Source organism: Saccoglossus kowalevskii, chromosome 17, assembly GCF_978046115.1.
Source record: "Saccoglossus kowalevskii chromosome 17, keSacKowa6.1, whole genome shotgun sequence".
NCBI classification, from domain to species: domain Eukaryota; kingdom Metazoa; phylum Hemichordata; class Enteropneusta; family Harrimaniidae; genus Saccoglossus; species Saccoglossus kowalevskii.
Window position 1 is genome coordinate 1,820,204 of NC_140657.1, and position 22,856 is coordinate 1,843,059.

The window sequence follows — 22,856 nt, forward strand, 5'->3', positions numbered from 1 at the left end:
GAAACAAGAAATTATTTTGTCTTTGAGTTTATTATTATACACCATTAACTGAACTGAAAAATTATTTGTAAAATTGATTTTGTAAAAATAATGAGGTTTAAAACCTACTCACCAATTATAACAATTTAGCGGAACCAGTCTTCCACTGATTACTAAATGACTACAGTTTACTTCTTTTAAATTGATTACCCGGAAACTAGGAAAAGTGCAAAGGTTCATGTTCTACTAATTTAAAATAGGTATGGTCCTCAGGTAATTGGTTTATTGCTGTACTTTCATCATGTGGCCAGGGGAATTAAATCTTTTGTTTCTTTAAGTTTTACATTTTGTTGAAACTTTATTGATATTATTTTGGCCTTTTTAAATCTTAAAAAAAAAACTTGGGAAAGGAAAATCATAACATAAATTGAAATGTAGACAAACCTGTGAATTTAAAACCATGTGAACTCTGTAGAAGGAGAGATAAGGATTGCTTTAGCATGTTGGTTGTTGTTGTAGTTGTTTACTTTATCTACTGGGTCTTAATTTATTCATCAGCAAAAATAATATAAAACTCAATGAATAAATAATTTTGTAATAATAGTATTCATATTTATCAACAACCTTATGAATATCTCTGCAACCTTAAATGAATAAATAATTTTGTAATAATAGTATTCATATTTATCAACAACCTTATGAATATCCCTGCAACCTTAAATGAATAAATAATTTTGTAATAATAGTATTCATATTTATCAACAACCTTATGAATATCCCTGCAACCTTAAATCAACTAAATTTATGTTAAATCACTAAATATTTCTTTGATGTTAACATTTTCACCACCAGTTGTCTCTTCATCGCAAATTCACAAAATAGCCCCACTTACCTTCAGAAGATTTGGACAAAAATAGCAGAGTTTTTTTAGTAAAAAGTGAAAATTTACAGAAATTTTGTCTGTTGGCACCAAAATTATGGTTCATTTTCTGAAATATTGAAGAATATAAGAAAAAAATGCAGAAAAATTTATGCAAGAACGTCTGGTGGAGAAAAGGTTAACAAGACAAGTGAAATTTGTAAGATTTGATCACTTGCAGTTTGACGACCATCATACTTTAATGTTGAAGTTGTAAAGCAATGAATTGGTTGTGAATGGCCTTACATATACTCAATTAAGTCACATGTTCGTGTGGTTTTTTTAATCACTCTATTCATGTATACATATATATGTTGAGTGTTCTGTCAGTTTCAGTGTCTTACAGTTACTGATGCAGAAAATTGAATTTAAACAGTTTCAAGCTATAGTCATTGTCATGATCATTATTATTTTCTTTTTACAAAATATACAACCTTATATTGTGTGCAAAGCATGGGCTTGTTGTCAACATATAAAAACATGGACTCTGAACAAAAATATTCATGTTACAAATCACCAGGCACTATTTTGAGTAGACTGGCGCAGTCAGGGCGATTAATTTGTTTTTGTAGTTTAAATAAAATAAAAAAATTCGCAAAATGGAGATGTTAGCGCGAAATCATCCCAACTGCATTACATTCAAATATTAAATATTCATGAATGCACATATTATAATGAGTGCGGTGAGTGCAGAAATACATGCATAATAAGGTCAACATGGTAAAGGTCACACTACAGACCCAATATGGCGGCACATTGAAATTTGAGTTTTTCGTAGTCGTCGTTTCTAACTCATCACAATGTGTAAAAAAGTAACTCGTACTAGTCGTAGAATTAAAATAAATCAATCAGCCGAGGTCTTCTCGGTCAGAGGTCAGTTGAAGAGACGTTGTGATTGGCTTAGATGATTGTCAATTAGAACACTCATTAACATAATTACCCGTTGAAAAAAATCGACGGGTTCCTGCAGTGTCAATAGAGGGCCATGCAGAATAAACCAGTCTGGGTGATTTCGCAGTTACAGGGGATTTGGCGCTAACGCCTCCATTTTGCGAAATTTTTTATTTAAATAAAAATAAAAGCGCAATTTTAATAGCAATTCAAAAACAAAAATTTGGGAAAACAAATTTTTCATCAAAATTTGTTTGTTTCTGGGTCATAGTGATATGCTCGCTAAAAGAGCTGCTTTGCTATCGGTACTACCCCTTCTCCACTACATTTTTGTAAAGGAGGCCCTTGTCCCGCTATAAGAGCTGCTCCTGCTCCAAAAGCCCAGGATTGTGTAAGAAACAACCGACCCCACTATAAGAGCCACCCCTGCCCACTATAAAAACTGTCGCTTCCCCCCTGTATTAAGAGCTGCACTTCCTAACTGCAAGAATTGCCAGATACCCTGCTATAACTGCTACTTGTAAAATTAAAACTTTTATGGAATTAAAAAATCATTGCCAAGACAACCAGCTAAATCTCAGGCCTGGAATATATAGTTATGAAGAATAATTTTATTTTTTTTGGGATGGATTGCTACCTGATGTTATTAATTTACCAGATTTGATTAATTTGAAACGCACAGAGGCACATAAATGCATTTGCAGTACACATTGAACACATATTTAACGTAACATACATATACAAACATGTACATGTCTATTTCCCCATGAGTAATGTTGAGTCACCCAAAACTAAGCATACTGTCTTTTTAGCTGGCATGATATTTTAGCTAATTTAGCTAATCTGATATTTTGCTAATTCAAGATAAAGCTAATCTAAAATAAAGTTTATTCTCACAGAGATTGTATAGATAAATTAAGACTCACTAAAATTGTATGCAGCCATATCAGAAGTATATAACAGTTAATATATATGGTTTATAACCCAACATATTACAATTCAGAGAGCATACAAAGCATTATCACTAATCACACACTAGTCGCATAAATCATTGAGTATTCCAAATTAAAAGTTTAATTAAAACTTGCACATTTTCAAATTGTGCAATATTAATATTTGTTCACATTCAAGAAAACCGTGCATGTTTATAGTGTTTATAGTGTACTTCCTAAAATGCAAATCATGGAAACTGGTTCTCTGCTTCACAAAAGGTGATTATTTCGAAACAGTCTCATCTACGCATACACAGCGGCACGCGTGACAATCGTGAGTTTTGCATTAATCCGAGCTGTTGGCGGTAATTACAAGTTTCTGCTGAATTCAACCTAAGGGAATTAAATATCCTAGGATTATAAACAAAATAATGAAACAACATTGCGCTGAAATTAATCTGTCACACTTTACTTAATTTAGTCCAATTTTGTAAAATTGAGTTGTACATGGTTGAACCCTTTACGTGTTGACATTGGTACCCTAGCATACATTATTTTGTCTGCATCAAGTGTGGTTGAATAATGTCTTGCACATAATTTGCTATGAATCTTGTGAAATGAAAAACATAAGAAATAAATTATTATGATGGATATTATTAATAATTTGTAGAGCTTGTAAATTACACACTCCCTCCACACTGAATGCAATAAACATGCTATTTATCCATGGTTGTAAAATAAAGTGAGTCATGCATATGATTACATACAGAAACACCCATGGTATTTTGTGATACAGTGAAACTTTTTTTTTCTATTCAATTTACTGAACACTTGTTCAAAATAATGAACACCGCCAGAGTTTGACTGAATTTTGGTAACATTAATGTCTGTCTGCTATATTAAGAAAACTTCATGTATATCGACTACGAAAATATTATTAAGGTTGGGGGAAATTATCCCCTGTACTTGGGTAATCAACATCAATGTTCAGTCAGTGATAAAAGACATTTGATATTTTATAATACTGGAAAGTGTACTTATTATTATACCGTAATACCACTTTTGTTCATATGACCCATTGTTCCGGCTTTTGATTTATTTTAGTAAATCCACATATCGTAAATCGGCCACACTTGTATTCATATGCAGAGTGCAATTTCTTCCGCTAAGTGTTATTCCTACAGGTAACTGAGGCATATTTTGTCAACTGGCATTGTCTTAGCCAGGTAACTGAGGCATATTTTGTAAACTGGCATTGTCTTAGCCAGGTAACTGAGGCATATTTTGTCAACTGGCATTGTCTTAGCCAGGTAACTGAGGCATATTTTGTAAACTGGCATTGTCTTAGCCAGGTAATTGAGGCATATTTTGTAAACTGGCATTGTCTTAGCCAGGTAACTAAGGCATATTTTGTAAACTGGCATTGTCTTAGCCAGGTAACTGAGGCATATTTTGTAAACTGGCATTGTCTTAGCAAGGTAACTAAGGCATATTTTGTAAACTGGCATTGTCTTAGCCAGGTAACTAAGGCATATTTTGTAAACTGGCATTGTCTTAGCCAGGTAACTAAGGCATATTTTGTAAACTGGCATTGTTTTAGCCAGGTAACTAAGGCATATTTTGTAAACTGGCATTGTCTTAGCCAGGTAACTAAGGCATATTTTGTAAACTGGCATTGTCTTAGCCAGGTAACTGAGGCATATTTTGTAAACTGGCATTGTCTTAGCCAGGTAACTAAGCCATATTTTGTAAACTGGCATTGTTTTAGCCAGGTAACTAAGGCATATTTTGTAAACTGGCATTGTCTTAGCCAGGTAACTAAGGCATATTTTGTAAACTGGCATTATCTTAGCCAGGTAACTAAGGCATATTTTGTAAACTGGCATTGTAAATCAGAAGTCATGCCTTCAGTCATGCGTTTGGTAAATGCTGAAAAAAACTATGGCGTTTACAGTTGTAACTATACTTAATTATTTGCTTGAAATATGAAATTGTTATTTTTCAATGCAGTAACAAATATATTTTGCTTATATTTAACCTTTTCACCACCGCTTCCATTTTTTCATCACAAATTCGCAAAATAGCCATGTTTATAGTCTGCATAGTCCTTCTGAAGATTGGGACAAAAATAGCCAAATTGTTTGAGGAGAAACTGAAAATTTACTCCAAAATTAGGATTCATTTCCAAAAATATTGAAGAATACAAAAAAAAAAGTGCAGAAAAATGTGGATGGGAAAGTCTGGTGGTGAAAATATGTTTGTAGCATATTAACACTATACGCTGGTATAGCTCAATATTTTTTGCCATGAATTTTGACATTGTTCACTCTGATTCTCATTTAAAAGTCAAAATAACTAGTCTGTTCAATGGTCCGTTTACAAGTGCTTTTACGTCATAAAGAAGGTCACAAATAAATTACTAAAATGGAGCTGTGTGGATCAGCTATTCACTAGAGAAATAGTTTGCATTAATCGTACCCATCAGAAAGAAATCAGCTTTTAGTGCATCTTTGTAATTGGGTATGCATCTGTTGAGGCTATTAAAGGAATCATTTTGAGGTCAAATTGTAGACTTTTCATAGTCTTAATATGCATTGAAGTTAGTAAATGGTTACATATCAATTAGTCTGACTGATTGCTGTCATTATTTTTCCATACATGTACCATTGGTCTGTGTACTGTGAATGAGTACTACATACAGTATGTCTAGGAAATTATTTCCATGGTAACACCACCTGTGTTAATAGCTTTTCTTAAATATTTTGAAATTAAAGGTCTTTACTTGTATTTATAAATATTACTTGTCAAGCGTTAAATCTTTTTTATAAATAGATGTTTGCAATTGGATTGTGTTCATAGGAGTTAGATTTCAAAGGTTGTCATTGCACCATGTATAAGTTTTGATATATATGTATATACCATGCATTGATTTTCTAACAATTCACTGCAGTCTATGTATGCACAATACAATATGGTGTCTGGTACACGTTTTAGTCTGGAGCGAAATGGACACAGTGCTCATGGCGGTTAGGGAACAGTATCATCTCTTTTCTTGTATACTCTGAATCAACATTGCAAGACTCAAGGTTGTTTCCGTGAGATGTGCAAGTACCCTGTACTTCATGGTGCTGAATATTAACAACAGTGTTGTTAGTATGAAGACTGGCACATGTGATGACCACTACTCTGTCACATTGAAAGTTGCAGTGACTACTCTGACTAAAAAAGACTTCATAGTTTGGTAGCATGAGGGCGCTATACAAGTATACTCTGTCTTATTTTCACTGATTCAACTAATCTAAAGACTGGTTATTCTGGTATCGCACAGTTCAGGATTCTACCCCATCTTAACCTAAATTTAACTACATGTATCAAGTAATGAAATTTAACTGATTTAGGTCAGACACACAAAAAGTCCAGGGGTGGCGAGCAAATTTTGGAAATTTTAAAAGTGGTGAAGAGGCTATTTTGATGATAAATTTGTATTCAACTAATCTGTTCTATCAAACAGTTTTGGGCCAAATATCGCACAATGTTTGATTTTCCTTTTTGGAACTCATAAATGAGTTTGATAAAGCCGACCTTTATAGTGACAAAATAATTAATTTTAACACAAATTACAGAAGTTTACCTCATACCGCCCTCCTACATTCAACTATTAAACTTAGTAAATCGTACTGCTTTCACCATTTTGCAGTTGATATGTAATGCACAAAAAAGACTCTTTACAGAACAAACTTTGCTTGAAACAAGAGATAGATGTAGCACTCTATAGAGCAATATAACCAGTTTGTTTTTATTTTGTCATGAACAATAAAAAGCAGGATTATTCCAGTCATGTGGGATTTATTCACAGATACAGAAGATTTACCAACAAATTCAGAATAAAATTTAGTTCACACAATACTGTTGTACAGTGTATACCATTCACATCGGCAATCATCTACATGTATGAAAGCTTTCAGCACGTGATGCAAATTTATAGTCAGAAATAAGAAAGTACCTGTCTATGAAATTTATCAAAATTAAAAATGACAGTTGCTAGTCTGTAGCCATAGACTTGGTCTATTTTGTCTTGATTATTTATAGTTATTTTGTAAATTACAGGTAATTTTCAATAAATATTAGACAGGTTTGTAAAGATTTTGCCTTTCAAAATGTACCTGTCTAAAATGACAGGTAGACAGATGGCTGGCTAAAAGCAGGTTACATGTATAAATCACTTTTCCATCTTCCACTATTTATATCAACCCAGGTATTTTTTGTTAGCACTATATGATTGTCATTCTGTTAAAATAGCAATACATGTAGATTTCCATGTCTATGAAAAGTGCATCTCTGAATGAATTGTTGCTTATACCTCAAATTATTTACATGGGATACAACTCAGTGATTCTCCTCAGTCCTTGCATCTCCAGATTTAACATCAAAATTAGGAAAAATTAAATAGCCATTGCACCATGTGCATCTTTAATGGAGAAAAAACGATGTGGCATTTCAGAATGTGAATACCAATTAGTATGCACTGTTAATATTAGGTGATCTCTCCTAATAACACCCAGTTGAACAAATTACATGTGCAGTTTAGTCTTAGAAATAACTATTTGGTAATTTAAAGTATATATAGAAATAATGTCATTTTATGAGTATTTCTGAACAATTGTGTACAGAGAAAATAACAATTGTTTACAGAAATATTAGAGAATTTAAGAGTGTGCCTGATTTGCTGAATGAACTTGACTGCTTTGCAACAACTTAAGAATATGTGTTTATGTGCATCAACCCGTGAAAATATAAGTGTCCCTGCTTGGTTACTTTTCTAACAAATTTGTGCTAAGTAACTCACAAAATTTACAGGAAATGATGTCACATAAAATATTGCTTCTATAAATAAAACACCCCAAAAAATTGATATTAATGGATTTAAATAATAATGTTTTTAAAATACATATATTTTAAATATGTTGTATTGGCAAACCTCTTGTATTGTTAGAAACCATTGACAGTGCCAACAATAAATTATACATGGGGTTATGAGTAGTCTTTACCAACAATACATTTGCATTATGGTTATGTGAGTGCAATAACAGAAAACTATTATACTGTTGGCAGGACTAATTTTTAACCAATCGATGTTCACCATAACATTGCAATTCAATGCACATGCCATATTTCATTTTGAATATGGAGCACAAAGATTTATGATTTAAATTTTGATAGAAAACAAATGTTAGTTTACGCATGAATAACACAGATAGTAGGAAGTATGACAGGCTTATCAAATTGTTGATTGAAACAGGAAGATGATATACATGTACAGTAATAAATAAATTTATTTTTTAAAGGTGCATGGGTTTAATTGCATGACATACATGTACCACTTACCAATAAACCAAAAATTACAGTTATTGTATGCTAGTTCATATTAATACATGTATGAAGTTATTACGTGGATACCTCAAAGTATGCACAAAGACAATACATTATCGACTGACGCGCATTGGAGGTCAATGTGACAGCGTACTGTCTGAGTGCATATTTTGAAGTATCCTCATAATAACCTTATTATTATACATCTTTTCTTTCCAATGATACATCATGGGAATGCCGAAATCCAAAAAGTTTAGAACAGAATCAATGAATCAGTCCAGACAAAGCCATATTTGTTCTTTTATATTAGAGGACGCTTATGCGCGTAATCATTCCATATTTGCAATTCACATTTCCTCATATGGTAGGATGAAATTGATGTGATTTACCTAATAGCATGCACTTATAGCAAATTAATACTTTCTTATGCAGTACACTTTCCAAGTTGTAATTTGAGCAAACCCTTACATTGCATATCCAGAAGTCGAACAAATTCCCCTGTGTAGTCATGGGTTTTACTTCGCTTGAGGGGGGAATTTTCAAAATACTCGCGTGGAATGACATTGTCTAAATTGTCTATATTATATGGCCAAAACCCATACAGATCAACTTGATCACACATTGAAAGCCCCATACTAATCAGAGTCATTTCTGTGCTGAACACTTTGCCTGTATTCTTCCAGTAGTCTTGAAATTTTCTTGAATACTCTGGGTTGGAAAGTAATACTTGTAGTGGTGTTTCCTTTTGTAGAAATTCTGTAACTGTGAAGGGCATTCTCTGTGGGTGTTCGTTGCTGGATTGGATCCATAGTATATAGCCTTGGTAGGATTTTGCGTTGCTTAAAAACTTTGGTTTGTCAAAAGTCCCTGATTTCTGAGCTGCTAAAGTCTTGCTTGTTGGACATAAACTTGTCAAGTTTGTTTTACGGCCAGCATCAACTGTAAACTCTGCAATTGGTGGTAAATTTGATCTGATAACAAAACTATGTCGGTCTATTTCGTTGCCACATTTACTTCCTTTTAGAATGCCGCCATTACCTATGATAGCACACGTCGAAAACCGCTGGTTTACCAGAGGTGAAGTCTCTGGAAGCAGTTGCCACATCCCTGCTTCAATGAATTTTTGTGGCTCATTCAAATTAGCTCTGACATGAGTATTTTTCTGTGTTAAAACACTTGGTGTCTGTTCCATAAATGTATTTAATTTTCTTTTTATCAACTCACGATCAGATTCAGTCACATGGCAGTGCTTCAACTTCTCCACTTGTGTTTTCAAGTTGTTTATTAACTGTCTTTCCCTTTTCGTTAACTTTCTGTTGTTCTTCTTTTCGGGTTTATTCAAGTTTTGGGTGTCTGGCTTATTGTCCTCAATGACAAACGTCTTGTTTGTTTTCATTACAACATGTACCAGTTTTTCAGTATCGTCCTTGAAGACAGGTATATTTGTATGGTTAGTATTTACTATCGGTGCATGTACATGAGTTTCCTCTACCTGGTTTTGCTGTCTTTGACATTCCGTCTCATCAATGTACTCAAGCTCTTCAACTGATATTGGAAATGCACTTAGATACATAGAGGTGTAAACCATCACAAGAAAAGCAAATATCATAAGCACACACGCCAACCGCAATAACAGCATCAGGCAGGATGAACGTCTGACGTAACGCAACATTTTGTAGAAAGAGTCTTCAGCTGATTTGACAAATATTCACCTCTCCATGTCACTAGTACTGGTATGAATCAATTGTTCAAGCATGTACTAGTAGTTACAATAAAAGCATTGCTGAGTGGTGACACAATAAGCAGTTTTTTTAACATAGTCGTTCACAGCTTCACATGTTCAAAGGCAGTCAACAGGTTGGATAAATCATTACAAATAGGAACCATGTGATCCTTGTTTGTAAAAGACGAGCAGCATTTGCAGAGATCCTACCAGGGTGTGGTCTTACGATTGCTGTGAAAGCCTGTTTAGCACAGGGTCAAAGGTTGAATTTGATTGTGTTTACTGTGAATGCATTTATTGTGTGGCTTCTTTCACTTTGGGCAGCTTTGACATGTAGTCAAGGAAAACTATAAATACACATGTCTGAACTTATTGTCATTGTAAGCTGCCTGCTTATTATTATTATTGATAAATTGACAATGCTGAAGTTGATAAACTGTTCATCGGTTAAAATACATTTTGTTTTAGTGGGAAGTGTTGAAATATATATATTTTTTCAATTGAGTTTGTGGAAATGTCAATTTTAAGGTGGACTATTGTTAATTTTATGTTAAGGTATTTTGATTAACAATATATATCCAGTCTGACTGCTCCTTTCATGGGTTTTGTTGCCCTGTCAACTTCATGTCTCAGTGTACCGATGCTTGACACCTTGTCACCTTTGTATCATGTATTCATGCTATTGTGCTGGTCATTAACACCATTTCACAAATGACTGTGCAGTTTGTGAAATCATTGATAATGGATTCCATTTCTAAAACAGCCTAAGATTGATCAAGGGCTTTCAATCTCATAAATAAGAGTGAACAAAAATGTTACATACATTATTTCATTAAAAAATTAGTATTTATCAGAAATTCCTAATAATTCATGACATCCATAATTATACTTATGATTTTGTTACCATGTATGTAAGTAAATCAATATTTTTATAAATAATTCACCTGTGAACAATAACAAAATAAAAACATTTAGAAAAATGCAAACAAATCTGTTCATTTTATTTAAAGTACACAAAGGTACATGTAGTTAGTTTGACATATAAAACAAGAATATCTTATGATCTTAGAACTGTAATATACTTTATTTTAGCTGGAATTAATTTTTGCTGAAAAAAAATTTGGCTATATTGTATGTGGTTTATTTTCACTGAATTTTTGATGAGTTAATGTAATATTTAAAAAAAAGGTATTTTTACTGTTTTTTATTGCAAATGATTCATCTCTTCAGCAAAAATCTATCGTAATTGAAAGCACCTGTTACAGGTATATGCATTCCACAGGCAGCACATACTGTTTTACTGGTAGTATAGTTAATAACACTATGCACTGTGTAGATTCTATTACATAGCTATAGTTTTACCTTGTGTAAACAACAGTAGAATTAACTATGACATAAGTACTGTTATGTAATCTGTTTCAAGTGTCCCGTTTAGAGTTTAAATATGAGTGAATTGACCAGGTAGCTACCTCCCTTAATTCCAAGAACAGGCGTGCATCAACAAACAGCCTATGGCAAATTATGATATTAATACAGGTTGTCATTTTCTTCCTTACCAGGTTGTCTGCATTAATGCTTTGAGCACCATGATTTTTCCACCACAATTTTGGTGCAACATTTTGCATATTTTTAAATATTTTTTTGATCATTTTGGACCAAATGCACTAAATTTTGTATTAATTACAGGTCTTGATCCAAATTCAGAAAAGAAATGAGTGAAAAAATGTCTCAAGATTTCAGTTTCTACCCTGACTAAAATTACAAGAAGTAATGTCTATCGTTGTTAGGGAAAAATCATCCTTGTGTACACACTTTCACTTTGTGTGTCGACATTGTATTACATTTGAAGTTTACATTGGCAAGCACTTGGGCTGAAAATGTATTACAATGAAAGCAGTGTTTGTTTGCATACTGCGCACATGCAGGTCAAGAGTGAAACATATTTTCTCAAATTCACGTATTTAGACGTGAAGTAATGTGACCTCAGTGAAATCCTCTTAATTCATTGCCTTCTGGAGCTTTTGTTATGCAATAGACATCCACAATCTGTCACTATCATGAAGATTTGCATTAGTTGATATGTTAACTAGAAACTTTCTGTTTAAATTAGTATGAATTCACATTCTCTGTAATTTGATACAAGTTTTACGCTTAACTTAACCATGCTAAACTAATAATAACTTTATTGCATCCTTAGAAGTACAAATATGGTTTACAGCAATAAATATTAGTTCATATTAGCGGTTATTTTATAAAAACATTAATTTATCTATGTATGTCAGAAAGTGAATAATTTTCTCTGACCTGATGGTGAAATAAAAGGATTTTGTGCCTGTATAAACTAATCTTTGAAAATATTTGCATTCATTTACCTTATAATATGTTCATACATGGCTAGGAAATGTATTATGCCAATAACACTTCAGTCTGTAAAAAGCACTAAAACATTGTGCATAAGTGTATTGAAAAAATTGATATAAACCATCGATAAACATACTCCCCAACCCCCCTTTTAATAAGACTTGATTGTTTGCTGGGTTTTAGTACTTTAGTATACTAATTTGCCAGGGTCTATAGCATTTTGTTGAAAAACAATTCATCAAAAGTCCATTTCTTGGAATGAGCATTTCATCAGAATTATCTTCATTTAAGTCTCTTGTGTAAAAAAATAAATTCTGGCTTCCATGTGCAAATTGTACAAACAGGAGGTCAATGTCGATGTGTGCATGACAAATTCTTTTTTCTTTGGATTGGGATGCAATTTGGTACTCATATACTAATATGTGCATATTAATTAGTTAGTTTGCATAATAATAAAGATGCATGTTTTGTTGATATCCTAACAACAGCTTGCTCATAGCTGAATGTTTAACACTACTTTGGAATTATAATTATATATTCAATTTGCATACTATGGTAATTAACTTTTATAAAAATAAAATTATGTTCATATTACATATGCATACTATCCTACTCTAACTGTGTACATGTAAATAGACTCTGCAAAAATACCCTAAATTTTTCAGTTGCATGCAGTTGTTTATCTAATACAATGAATACATGGCAAAATGTATTACTATCGATATTTGATGTTTCCGTTTAAAAATGCTAAAGCTTCAGTAACTTAATTTGAATGCTTAATTAAAGGGGGGTAGTCGTCACGCTGTGCATGTGCTACATTTGTGTTGATTAACATCAATTTTCCCATAATCCAATGTGTTTTTCTAATGGGATCACGAGTACAAGTTTTGATCTGGCCGCAACATGCATTAATTGCCGCCAGTGATACCTTCCAATCACCATGGAAATCACATAGTTAAACCTTAGTCTCAGTTTGTACTCGTTGATCTGCACAACAGTCAAAGACACCATCTTTGTTCATACAAGTCACATATCTTGCGCATGCATGCTGCTATGACCACCACCCTATAATTTATACTGATTTGGTGATTTTATGACATTTTTGAAGAAAAAATTTTGCATATTTGCTCACATTGCAATGAAATTTCAGAACGATTTTCACTGCTTCCCAAAAATTTGTCACATGTAAATTTTAAGTGGTTTATAGTATTTATTATAACCTCTATATCTGTTTTATTCACAAACACTTTTCAATATGAATTTTAAGAACACCAATGCAATGGAGTTTTTGCAAAAGATTGAACTCTGCTATCAAATTATTTTCTTTTTTAGACAATTTGTTATATGCTGCATAATCAGGTTGTAGTATATTGGCCTCAAGATCTATTAAATATGGCCAGATACCGTACAAGTGAATCTCCTCACACAATGATATGCTCATTCCAATTAAAGCCATGTCTGTTGAAAATGTCTGTCCTGTCTCTTGCAAAAAATATTGAAACTTTCTGAAGTACTCGTGGTTTGCCAACAGTAATTTGAGTGAATGGTGATTTTTCAAAGCATCTGTCACCTTGAAAACAGCACTGTTAAAAATATTCATACTATTGTGAATCCAGATTAGATGCCCAGTGTACTCCTTTGCCACCTTCAGAAATTTGGCTTTGTCAAACTCGCCTTTTGTGTTTTCTAAGTAAAGGGTTCTTGAAGTGGGACCTAAACTTGTCAGGTTGGTCCTGATTCCGCTGTCGACCGAAGATTTCCCAATTTCCGGCATATTGGATCTGATGATATATTCATAGTTGTCGATTTCATGACCACACTTACTGACTTTCAGAATGTGACTATTCCCGACAATAGCACATGTCTTGAATTGTGATACTTTTGAAAAAGGTTGTATTTTACTTAGACTGTCCCACATTTTCTGGTTTAGTCGTAATCCAGATTTACCGTATAGATTGGTATACATTGATCCGATCTTGGTATTCTTCTGCGTTAAGACAGATGATGTTTGGTTCATATATCTGTGCAGTTCTCTTTTAAAGTCTGTATGCGTTGTTGCATTGCGGTGACAACTTTTTAAATTGGCTGCCTTTTTCTTCATTATCTGCGACAATTGTCTTTCGTCAGTCTGTGTATTTTTGTTATCGTCTTTGAATATACATTCAGCAAGAGCATGCCGAGCAGCGTTATTAATATCCTCGGTGAAGTACGGTGTTTGACCCATTATTCTTCTAACTGCCCACTGACAGTTGTCAATCTCTTCCTCTGACTTTTCCTCACGGATTTCCGATTCATCCAGTATTTCTTCCAGTCTTTGCATCCCTTCCACATTCTTTTTGTCCTTGTCATTACAATCTACATAGTGTACATTGCTGCTTTGTATATAATGCGAAACTATATTCACATATACATAAGAATACAGAGCAGCTGATATGCAAAACAAAGTCAGTACAGAAAAAGATGTGTACATCAATGTTTCAATTGAAAATTTACCTCTTAGATATCTGGCCATGATCACAGTACTGGCGTATCAAAACATGTTGTAGTGTAATAAGGTTATTGGCATCTTTGTAAATTGAAGTTGTGAGATACTCCCACTCGCTCACATGTGTTTTGTATAGAAATCATCTTCTGTAAAAGGTGTGGCTCGTTGTACTATTTATTGTTAGATATTGAAGGTCAATAGTCTGCTGTACACTTGTCTTACACCACAAATCTTGAATCGATGCAAAGCTACTTAAAAGATTGTACCTGATTGGCTATCCAACCCTAAAATCAAATTCTGTCTTGTGTATGTGCTTTAACTCAACTGCAAATCCAATGTTGGGGTGTACTTTGACCATCCATGCATTTCATTGACTTGCCCAGTCATATTACCTTGGCACAATTAACATAAAGGTATCTTTCAAATTTTGACTTTTTTTGTGCTTTATTGCATATTCATTGTGCCTTATAAATCATTTTATTTTCACATATATTGTCATTCTGTTTTAGGTTCTGATTGAAAATATTGATCCTTGTCAGTAGGTATGACTGAATGGTGGCCATTTTTACCCATACATCTGGTGAATGTATAAATTATAGTTGTTGTGATACAGTCTAGTATGGCTGACTAGTGGCCGTTTTTACTGAGAAATCCTTTGAATGTATAACTTATAGTGCTTGTGATTGAGTCAAGTATGGCTGAATGGTGGCCATTTTATCCATACATCTGGTGAATGTATAACTTATAGTGCTTGTGATTCTTTCTATCTAGTATGGCTGACTGGTGGCCATTTTTACAGAAAATCCTGTGAATGTACAACTTATAGTTGTGATTTAATCTAGTACGGCTGACTGTTGGCCATTTTTACCCAGAAATTGTGTGAATGTATAACTTGTAGTTTTCGTGATTCAGTTTATTATGGCTGACTAGTGGCCATTTAGTCATGAAAAGTTCATCTTGGTGTTCAAGTATGCATTTGATCACAATAATTCCATTCAAAGTGGATGTTGTCATTGAATACATTTTTCAGGATTTCTTGTGAATTGTGTTGTTGCTTGATTTCTTGGTGACAGTGTAAATATGTATGCCAGCACTTTGTTATTTTAATAATTAATCACCTGGTAAAAATAACAAAATTAATTTGCCTCTATAATTGCATGTGTAAAGGTTGTACATCCTGAACCAAAATCTGATTCTGAATAACGATAACACTCAATATGTTCGTAGTGGATACAAAATTGCTGATTAACAGTTTAACTGAAATATGTCAGAGAAAAAAAAAACTATTACCCAACATGGTCTAAAAACTATTTGTTTAAAAAAAAATTGTTTTAACAACGAGTTGAGAATTTGTTTTCTCTCCAATTAATGCATAAACTTTTATATACTTCCCTATGTGAATTGCATTGGCCCATCAATGGATTTTCCAAAATTACCCTGGACGCTGTTTTTGCTACTATTTTGAGATGGTAACCTAGATGAATAGATTGAAAGTAAAAAAAAATGTCCTGTGTGTTTTCCTGTGTGATTACCTAACATGTTTTAGTCCATGCTGTGCAGAATACATACCTACTATACTGAAATGCTGCCATTGCAATATTACTAAAGAGTTTTAGTCTCTACAACTCATGCTGTTTTTATAATTTGGGCAGTTTCATATCTGCATATTTTAGCTATTATAATTGCAATCATCAACTCAGCCAGGTGCTGTGTTTGTAACTATCAAACTCCGAAGACAGATCAACAAAAGCAGACACAGTAACATACTAGTACTAAATAGAGCGCCCTCATGCATATCAAACATAAGTTGTTTACATGGGTATTTCTACTACAAATTACTTTATTTTCACTATTTTTGCTGAAGGAGAAGAATCAAACAGAGCTAATCTCTGATTGACCGCTGTCATTGTTCACGTCAACTATTTATTTTTCGACTTTTTCTTGATAGTTGGATTGCTTAGATGCTTGGTGTATATATACCTTGGATAGACTTCTCTTGGATTTGTTCATTTCACAATGATATCTTTAATTCTCCAATTAAAATGTGCATTGCTAACAGCAGAGTTATCTCAGCCGAGTGGTTGATCCAACATTTGACTCATCAAAAATCAGTAAAAATAAACTTCCTGCAAAGCAGTCAAAATGTCTTTTCAACAAAAGTTTATTCCAAGACAATTTTTTGTTAATTTCGTGGGGAAAATCATTAAAATATTACAGCAGTAAATATTTCACTATGGTATTTAAGAATGTGAGTCTCCAGTCTCCAGTCTTTCGTGAAATTTTGTCGTCGTTTAAACTCCCAAATTATAAATATCCCATCCCAAATTATAAAGATATTTTACAGTTTGCAGCCATTTGAAATCAATGCAATTTGCTGTTCTACATGGTTACTTTAGTGACACATCAAAACTTACATGTTACTGTAATTCACTTCAAGTACATTGGTTTAATTTTCATGAATTTTGCCAGTTTGGGGATATGATATTGTAACAGTCAATGCTTCACTGGGGTCTGACTTTTACAAATTTCTCTTTGACAGATTCGTGATTATTTTCTAGTGCTGTCAATTTAATGGTTTTCTCAGTTTTCCCAAACTGGGAAATTATCCCGAATTATGTGTGCATCAACAAACACAGCAGGCAATAACCTGCTATAATTTCTACCTTATCACGTTATTGGTGACCCTATGGTATAATTACCTGACCACATATTATCTTATGCTCTCCATGTATTCCCTATTGCATCCATCCAACTAAGTGAGTTTATTGCATTTATAATGTATCCAGATAGCTTTGCACCAAGGGTGTATAAACAAGGCCACACACATCTACTATCTGTATTTATGCATGACAACACTTTGAGTGGATAACTGGAGTTTAATTCAACCAATGTGTTATACTGCTTACAGTACAGTATGGATGTCATATTTTTATTATCCATGTTTTGTTGAATAATATTATTCCTTTAGACTCAATGAAGGGAGTTTAAATAATAATGTTTTTACTGCTAAAACTCATGTGAATTAAAATTAACATTCACAAATTTGTTGTAATTTCATGATTTTTAATCAACACATTCCCTTCTGAAAAACTCCATGGATAGTTAATATATTATAAAATGAAATCTGCATGCAATGTGTTTAGGCATACTTGGGCAAACGTTCGCTGCTTCAGATTTTCAACTTTTTATTTCTAACTCACCCAAATTAACTCAATCTTAAGTCAATATTATGTGCAATACAACCATATATGTGAGATTTCTCATGTGAAATATGCAGAAAATTGTGCTCACAGCTGAAACACACTTCAGTGTAAACCTTTTGTTCTGAGGTACAATAAAATAAATGTAGCCAGTGATATAGAACAACAAAATAAATGCAATCAAAGGCACTACATGTGTTGGAAACATGTACATTGGTTTATGGGTACATCTGTTTACTATGAAGAAAGTGCCGTCTTGAAAACTGTCTTCAAGTTTATGCATAAATTAGCACACAGGCAAGTTGTCTGTATGATTGTTGTAACACTGTTCAACCAAAAACAATGCCCCAATGGCGTTTTGAAGATAAACACATTGTCAATCATTTGTGAAAATTTCAAAACAAAAGGTCAAAGTGTCTAGGAGCTATTTTAAGTTCTGGGATGTGCACTAAAAAGAAGCTGAGATAATTGCTAATTTGCATAACAATTCACTCAGTGATAAGTTTGCTAATGCGCATAATTAAAATGGCTGTAACAGTTCCAAATTTAAATGTATTATCATTTTGTAAAAAGTTAAATATAGTGCATAATAAGGAGATCCCGTCATATCTTTTTTTACCATGTTTCTTTTTTATTATTTATGCACAGCCTTGCTAAATCTTGCTAAGCATTCAAAGGAGAGAATGTTTGCATCTGTTATCTATATTTTAAAATTGTCTTTTGAGCATGTTCCGCTATTCACAATTCTACAAAATTTTAACAGACTATAGCCAAGACTGTTTGGATTATAAAAAGCAAAAAAAAAAAATTCACTCTCAACCTTAATGCAACTCAAATGCAACATTGATCACTGTGAAAGTGTACATAAATTTGGACAACCATCAAATCCAAACATGAACCTGCATGGGTCAACGTTAATAATCTTGTTGAATGTAAATCAAAAATAAACTTGATGCTTAAGAAGGATGGTGGTTGTGATGGTGAGTTTTGGTGTTTGCTCACAAAAACAGTCGCATTCGCTGTGAACATGGAAACTATGGCTCGCAAACACAATCATAGATGTTCTATTGCCTAGCTTAATTCAGGAGTCTAACTCCCCAGCACATTTGCCTAAGTACCAAAATAACGCATTAAATTACCAGTAGATAGAACAATGGTTACACAGCTTTAACATATCATTCCAAATATGGCATATTGTTGGTTACACAGCTTTGTCATATCATTCCAAATATGGCATATTGTTGGTTACACAGCTTTGTCATATCATTCCAAACATGGCATATTGTTGGTTACACAGCTTTGTCATATCATTCCAAATATGGCTTATTGTTGGTTACACAGCTTTGTCATATCATTCCAAATATGGCATATTGTTGGTTACACAGCTTTGTCATATCATTCCAAATATGGCATATTGTTGGTTACACAGCTTTGTCATATCATTCCAAACATGGCATATTGTTGGTTACACAGCTTTGTCATATCATTCCAAATATGGCTTATTGTTGGTTACACAGCTTTGTCATATCATTCCAAATATGGCATATTGTTGGTTACACAGCTTTGTCATATCATTCCAAATATGGCATATTGTTGGTTACACAGCTTTGTCATATCATTCCAAATATGGCATATTGTTGGTTACACAGCTTTGTCATATCATTCCAAATATGGCATATTGTTGGTTACACAGCTTTGTCATATCATTCCAAATATGGCATATTGTTGGTTACACAGCTTTGTCATATCATTCCAAATATGGCTTATTGTTGGTTACACAGCTTTGTCATATCATTCCAAATATGGCATATTGTTGGTTACACAGCTTTGTCATATCATTCCAAATATGGCATATTGTTGGTTACACAGCTTTGTCATATCATTCCAAATATGGCATATTGTTCAGTGAAAAAATGGTACTACTATATATAACCACTTTTTAGCTCTGCTGTCGACTTTGTCGAGCGGAGCTTATCATATGAGTGATTGTCCGTCGTTGTCCGGTGTCGTCGTCCATGTCAATGTTTTACATTTTCGACTTCTTCTTGAAAACTACAAGTCTGAATGCTTTGATACTTGGTGTATATGTACCTTGGGTAGACCTCTCTCAGATTTGTTCATTTCATGATCATATCTTCAATTCTCTAATTTTGGTGAATATTTTTGTCATTTTTGGTAAAAAGTGATATTTTCAACTTCTTGTTAGAAACCGCAAGTCCAATTGCTTTGATATTACATATATAGGTACTACATGTGGACCACTCTCAAATTTGTTCATTTCATAATGATATCTTTAATTTTCTAATTTTGGTGAATATTTTTGTCATTTTTGGTAAAAAGTGATATTTTCGACTTCTTGTTAAAAACGACAAGTCCAATTGCTTTGATATTACATATATAGGTACTACATGTGGACCTCTCTCAGATTTGTTCATTTTGTAATGATATCTTTAATTCTCTAATTTTGGTGAATATTTTTGTCATTTTTGGTAAAAAGTGATATTTTCGACTTCTTGTTAGAAACCGCAAGTCCAATTGCTTTGATATTACATATATAGGTACTACATGTGGACCTCTCTCAGATTTGTTCATTTTGTAATGATATCTTTAATTCTCTAAATTTGGTGAATATTTTTGTCATTTTTGGTAAAAAGTGATACTTTCGACTTCTTGTTAAAAATCATAAGTCCAATTGCTTTGATATTACATATATAGATACTACATATGGACCACTCTCAAATTTGTTCATTTCATGATAATATCTTCAGTTCTCTAATTTTGATGAATATTTTTGTCATTTTTGGTAAAAAGTGATATTTTCTTCTTGTTGAAAACCACAATCATTTATGGTCAAAAATGATATTTTTGAATTCTTGTTGAAAACAGCAAGTCCCATTGCATTGATACTATGCATATTGTTCATTTTTTAATGATATCTTCTGTTCTTTAATCGAAATGTGCATTGCTAACAGCGGAGCTATCTCAGCCGAGAGGCTGCTTGTTATATATATTGAGAACTGTCACCTATCATTTAACTCATATATTCATATATTTGTTTTTCAACAGCCAAGGACACAGTTTAAAGTCAAACACATTCTATTGATATGGATGCTAATTTTTGTGTGTAGTTGGATGGGTTATTTAAAGTACACTTCCTATATGGATTTATGTAGAGAAAATACAGTGAAAGCAGTCATAGTAAGTATCTCATAATGCACCATGCTTTGTGTCAATAAAAACTTTCTACTGTAGCACATACAGTTGTAATGACTACTGGTTAAATCTGCAAAGAATTCAAAAATATTCATTTTCATAAACACAAGATTGTCAAACCTGGCCTTAGAGGGCAGTATCTTTCTATGTTTAAATAGCCTTCCAAACACAGAAATCACCTTTGTTGAAATAAAACTCTAATTTATACCATATTGATTATTATGTTATTAATATTTGCTTCAAAATAACAAAAAAATTATAGAAAAATTAGTAAATAGAAATGTGTAAAATATCGCATCAACATTTTTGTTGGGAAAATGATGGTGTTCAAAATCTGTAGTTGGCAAAATTTACGTATTATCAATATCGAGTATACCAAACAATCTGACTTTATCAGAGAGAAGAATTGTATCAAATTTGGTCCTTTGTTTAGCCTCTGAAGTCGGCCAATTATAATTAATTTGCATCTACATGTATGTATATAACTATTGGTTACTTACAAGACACGTACACGTACACGTACATGTACAATACTGTGAAATACTTTATTTAAGCTAGAAATTAATTTTCTCTGAAAAGACTTCATGGCTGTTTTGTATGGATTTTATTTTCAAAGATTTTTGATGAGTTGAATGTAAAATATACAAAATAAAGTATATTCGTTGGATTTTATTTTCACTGAATCATTCCTTCTGCGAAAATAGCGAAAATTAATTCCAAGTGAAAATAAAGTTTTGCATTTATTATATACTGACTGTACATGTATCATTGACTTAGTTTTACCATCAACACACCTCTGATATTTACCTGAATGCATGCAATACTGAAGTTTATTTACTCTGATACCCACTTTATCTTGCAGTGTGATCGATACAGAAAAGGTATTATTGCGGGTTCTCTTTGTGAAGAGCTATGCGAATTAAATACTGTGGTCTTCAGTAAATGCCATTCACATCTTCCATTACAGCAGGTGAGGTTGCCATGGTATTTTACATGTTGATTATAAATATATATAAATTAAATTTTGTTAATGTAATTTTTTTTCTTTAAATAATTAATTACTGAAAATGTCAGTTAAATTTTGTCAAAATGTTTTTATGCTTATGTGGTGTTTGAATGCCAAGTGGAGTTTAGATCTCTCTCAATTTGTTCAGGGTTATGTTACATTGTACAAAAAGTTGTATTGTTGGCAGACCTAACAGTCATGTTTGCTCACTCATTGGCCATGTGTTGCTCACTCATTGGTCATGTGTTGCTCACTCATTGGTCATGTGTTGCTCACTCATTGGTCATGTGTTGCTCACTCATTGGCCATGTGTTGCTCACTCATTGGTCATGTGTTGCTCACTCATTGGTCATGTGTTGCTCACTCATTGGTCATGTGTTGCTCACTCATTGGTCATGTGTTGCTCACTCATTGGCCATGTGTTGCTCACTCATTGGTCATGTGTTGCTCACTCATTGGTTATATTTTGCTCACTCATTGGTCATGTGTTGCTCACTCATTGGTTATATTTTGCTCACTCATTGGTAATGTGTTGCTCACTCATTGGTTATATTTTGCTCACTCATTGGTCATGTGTTGCTCACTCATTGGTTATATTTTGCTCACTCATTGGTCATGTGTTGCTCACTCATTGGTCATGTGTTGCTCACTCATTGGTCATGTGTTGCTCACTCATTGGTCATGTGTTGCTCACTCATTGGTCATGTGTTGCTCACTCATTGGTCATGTGTTGCTCACTCATTGGTCATGTGTTGCTCACTCATTGGTTATGATTTG

The 22,856-nt window shown here is 33.1% G+C and overlaps 2 protein-coding genes across 2 annotated transcripts in view; one reads left to right on the forward strand and one right to left on the reverse strand.

Moving 5' to 3' along the window:
* Nucleotides 1-22,856, forward strand: part of LOC100371922 (divergent protein kinase domain 1A-like) — a 77,343-nt gene that overhangs the window by 48,019 nt on the left and 6,468 nt on the right. The window contains exons 3-4 of the mRNA XM_085492206.1: nucleotides 20,927-21,058; nucleotides 21,936-22,043. Of these exons, the coding sequence (XP_085348332.1) occupies nucleotides 20,927-21,058; nucleotides 21,936-22,043 (240 nt within the window). The remainder of the gene's footprint in view (nucleotides 1-20,926; nucleotides 21,059-21,935; nucleotides 22,044-22,856) is intronic.
* LOC102808566 (alpha-N-acetylneuraminide alpha-2,8-sialyltransferase-like) lies at nucleotides 6,478-10,025 on the reverse strand. Its single transcript, XM_006817709.3, has one exon. The coding sequence runs from the start codon at nucleotides 9,761-9,763 to the stop codon at nucleotides 8,516-8,518; it is 1,248 nt and encodes a 415-aa protein (XP_006817772.1). The 5' UTR covers nucleotides 9,764-10,025; the 3' UTR covers nucleotides 6,478-8,515.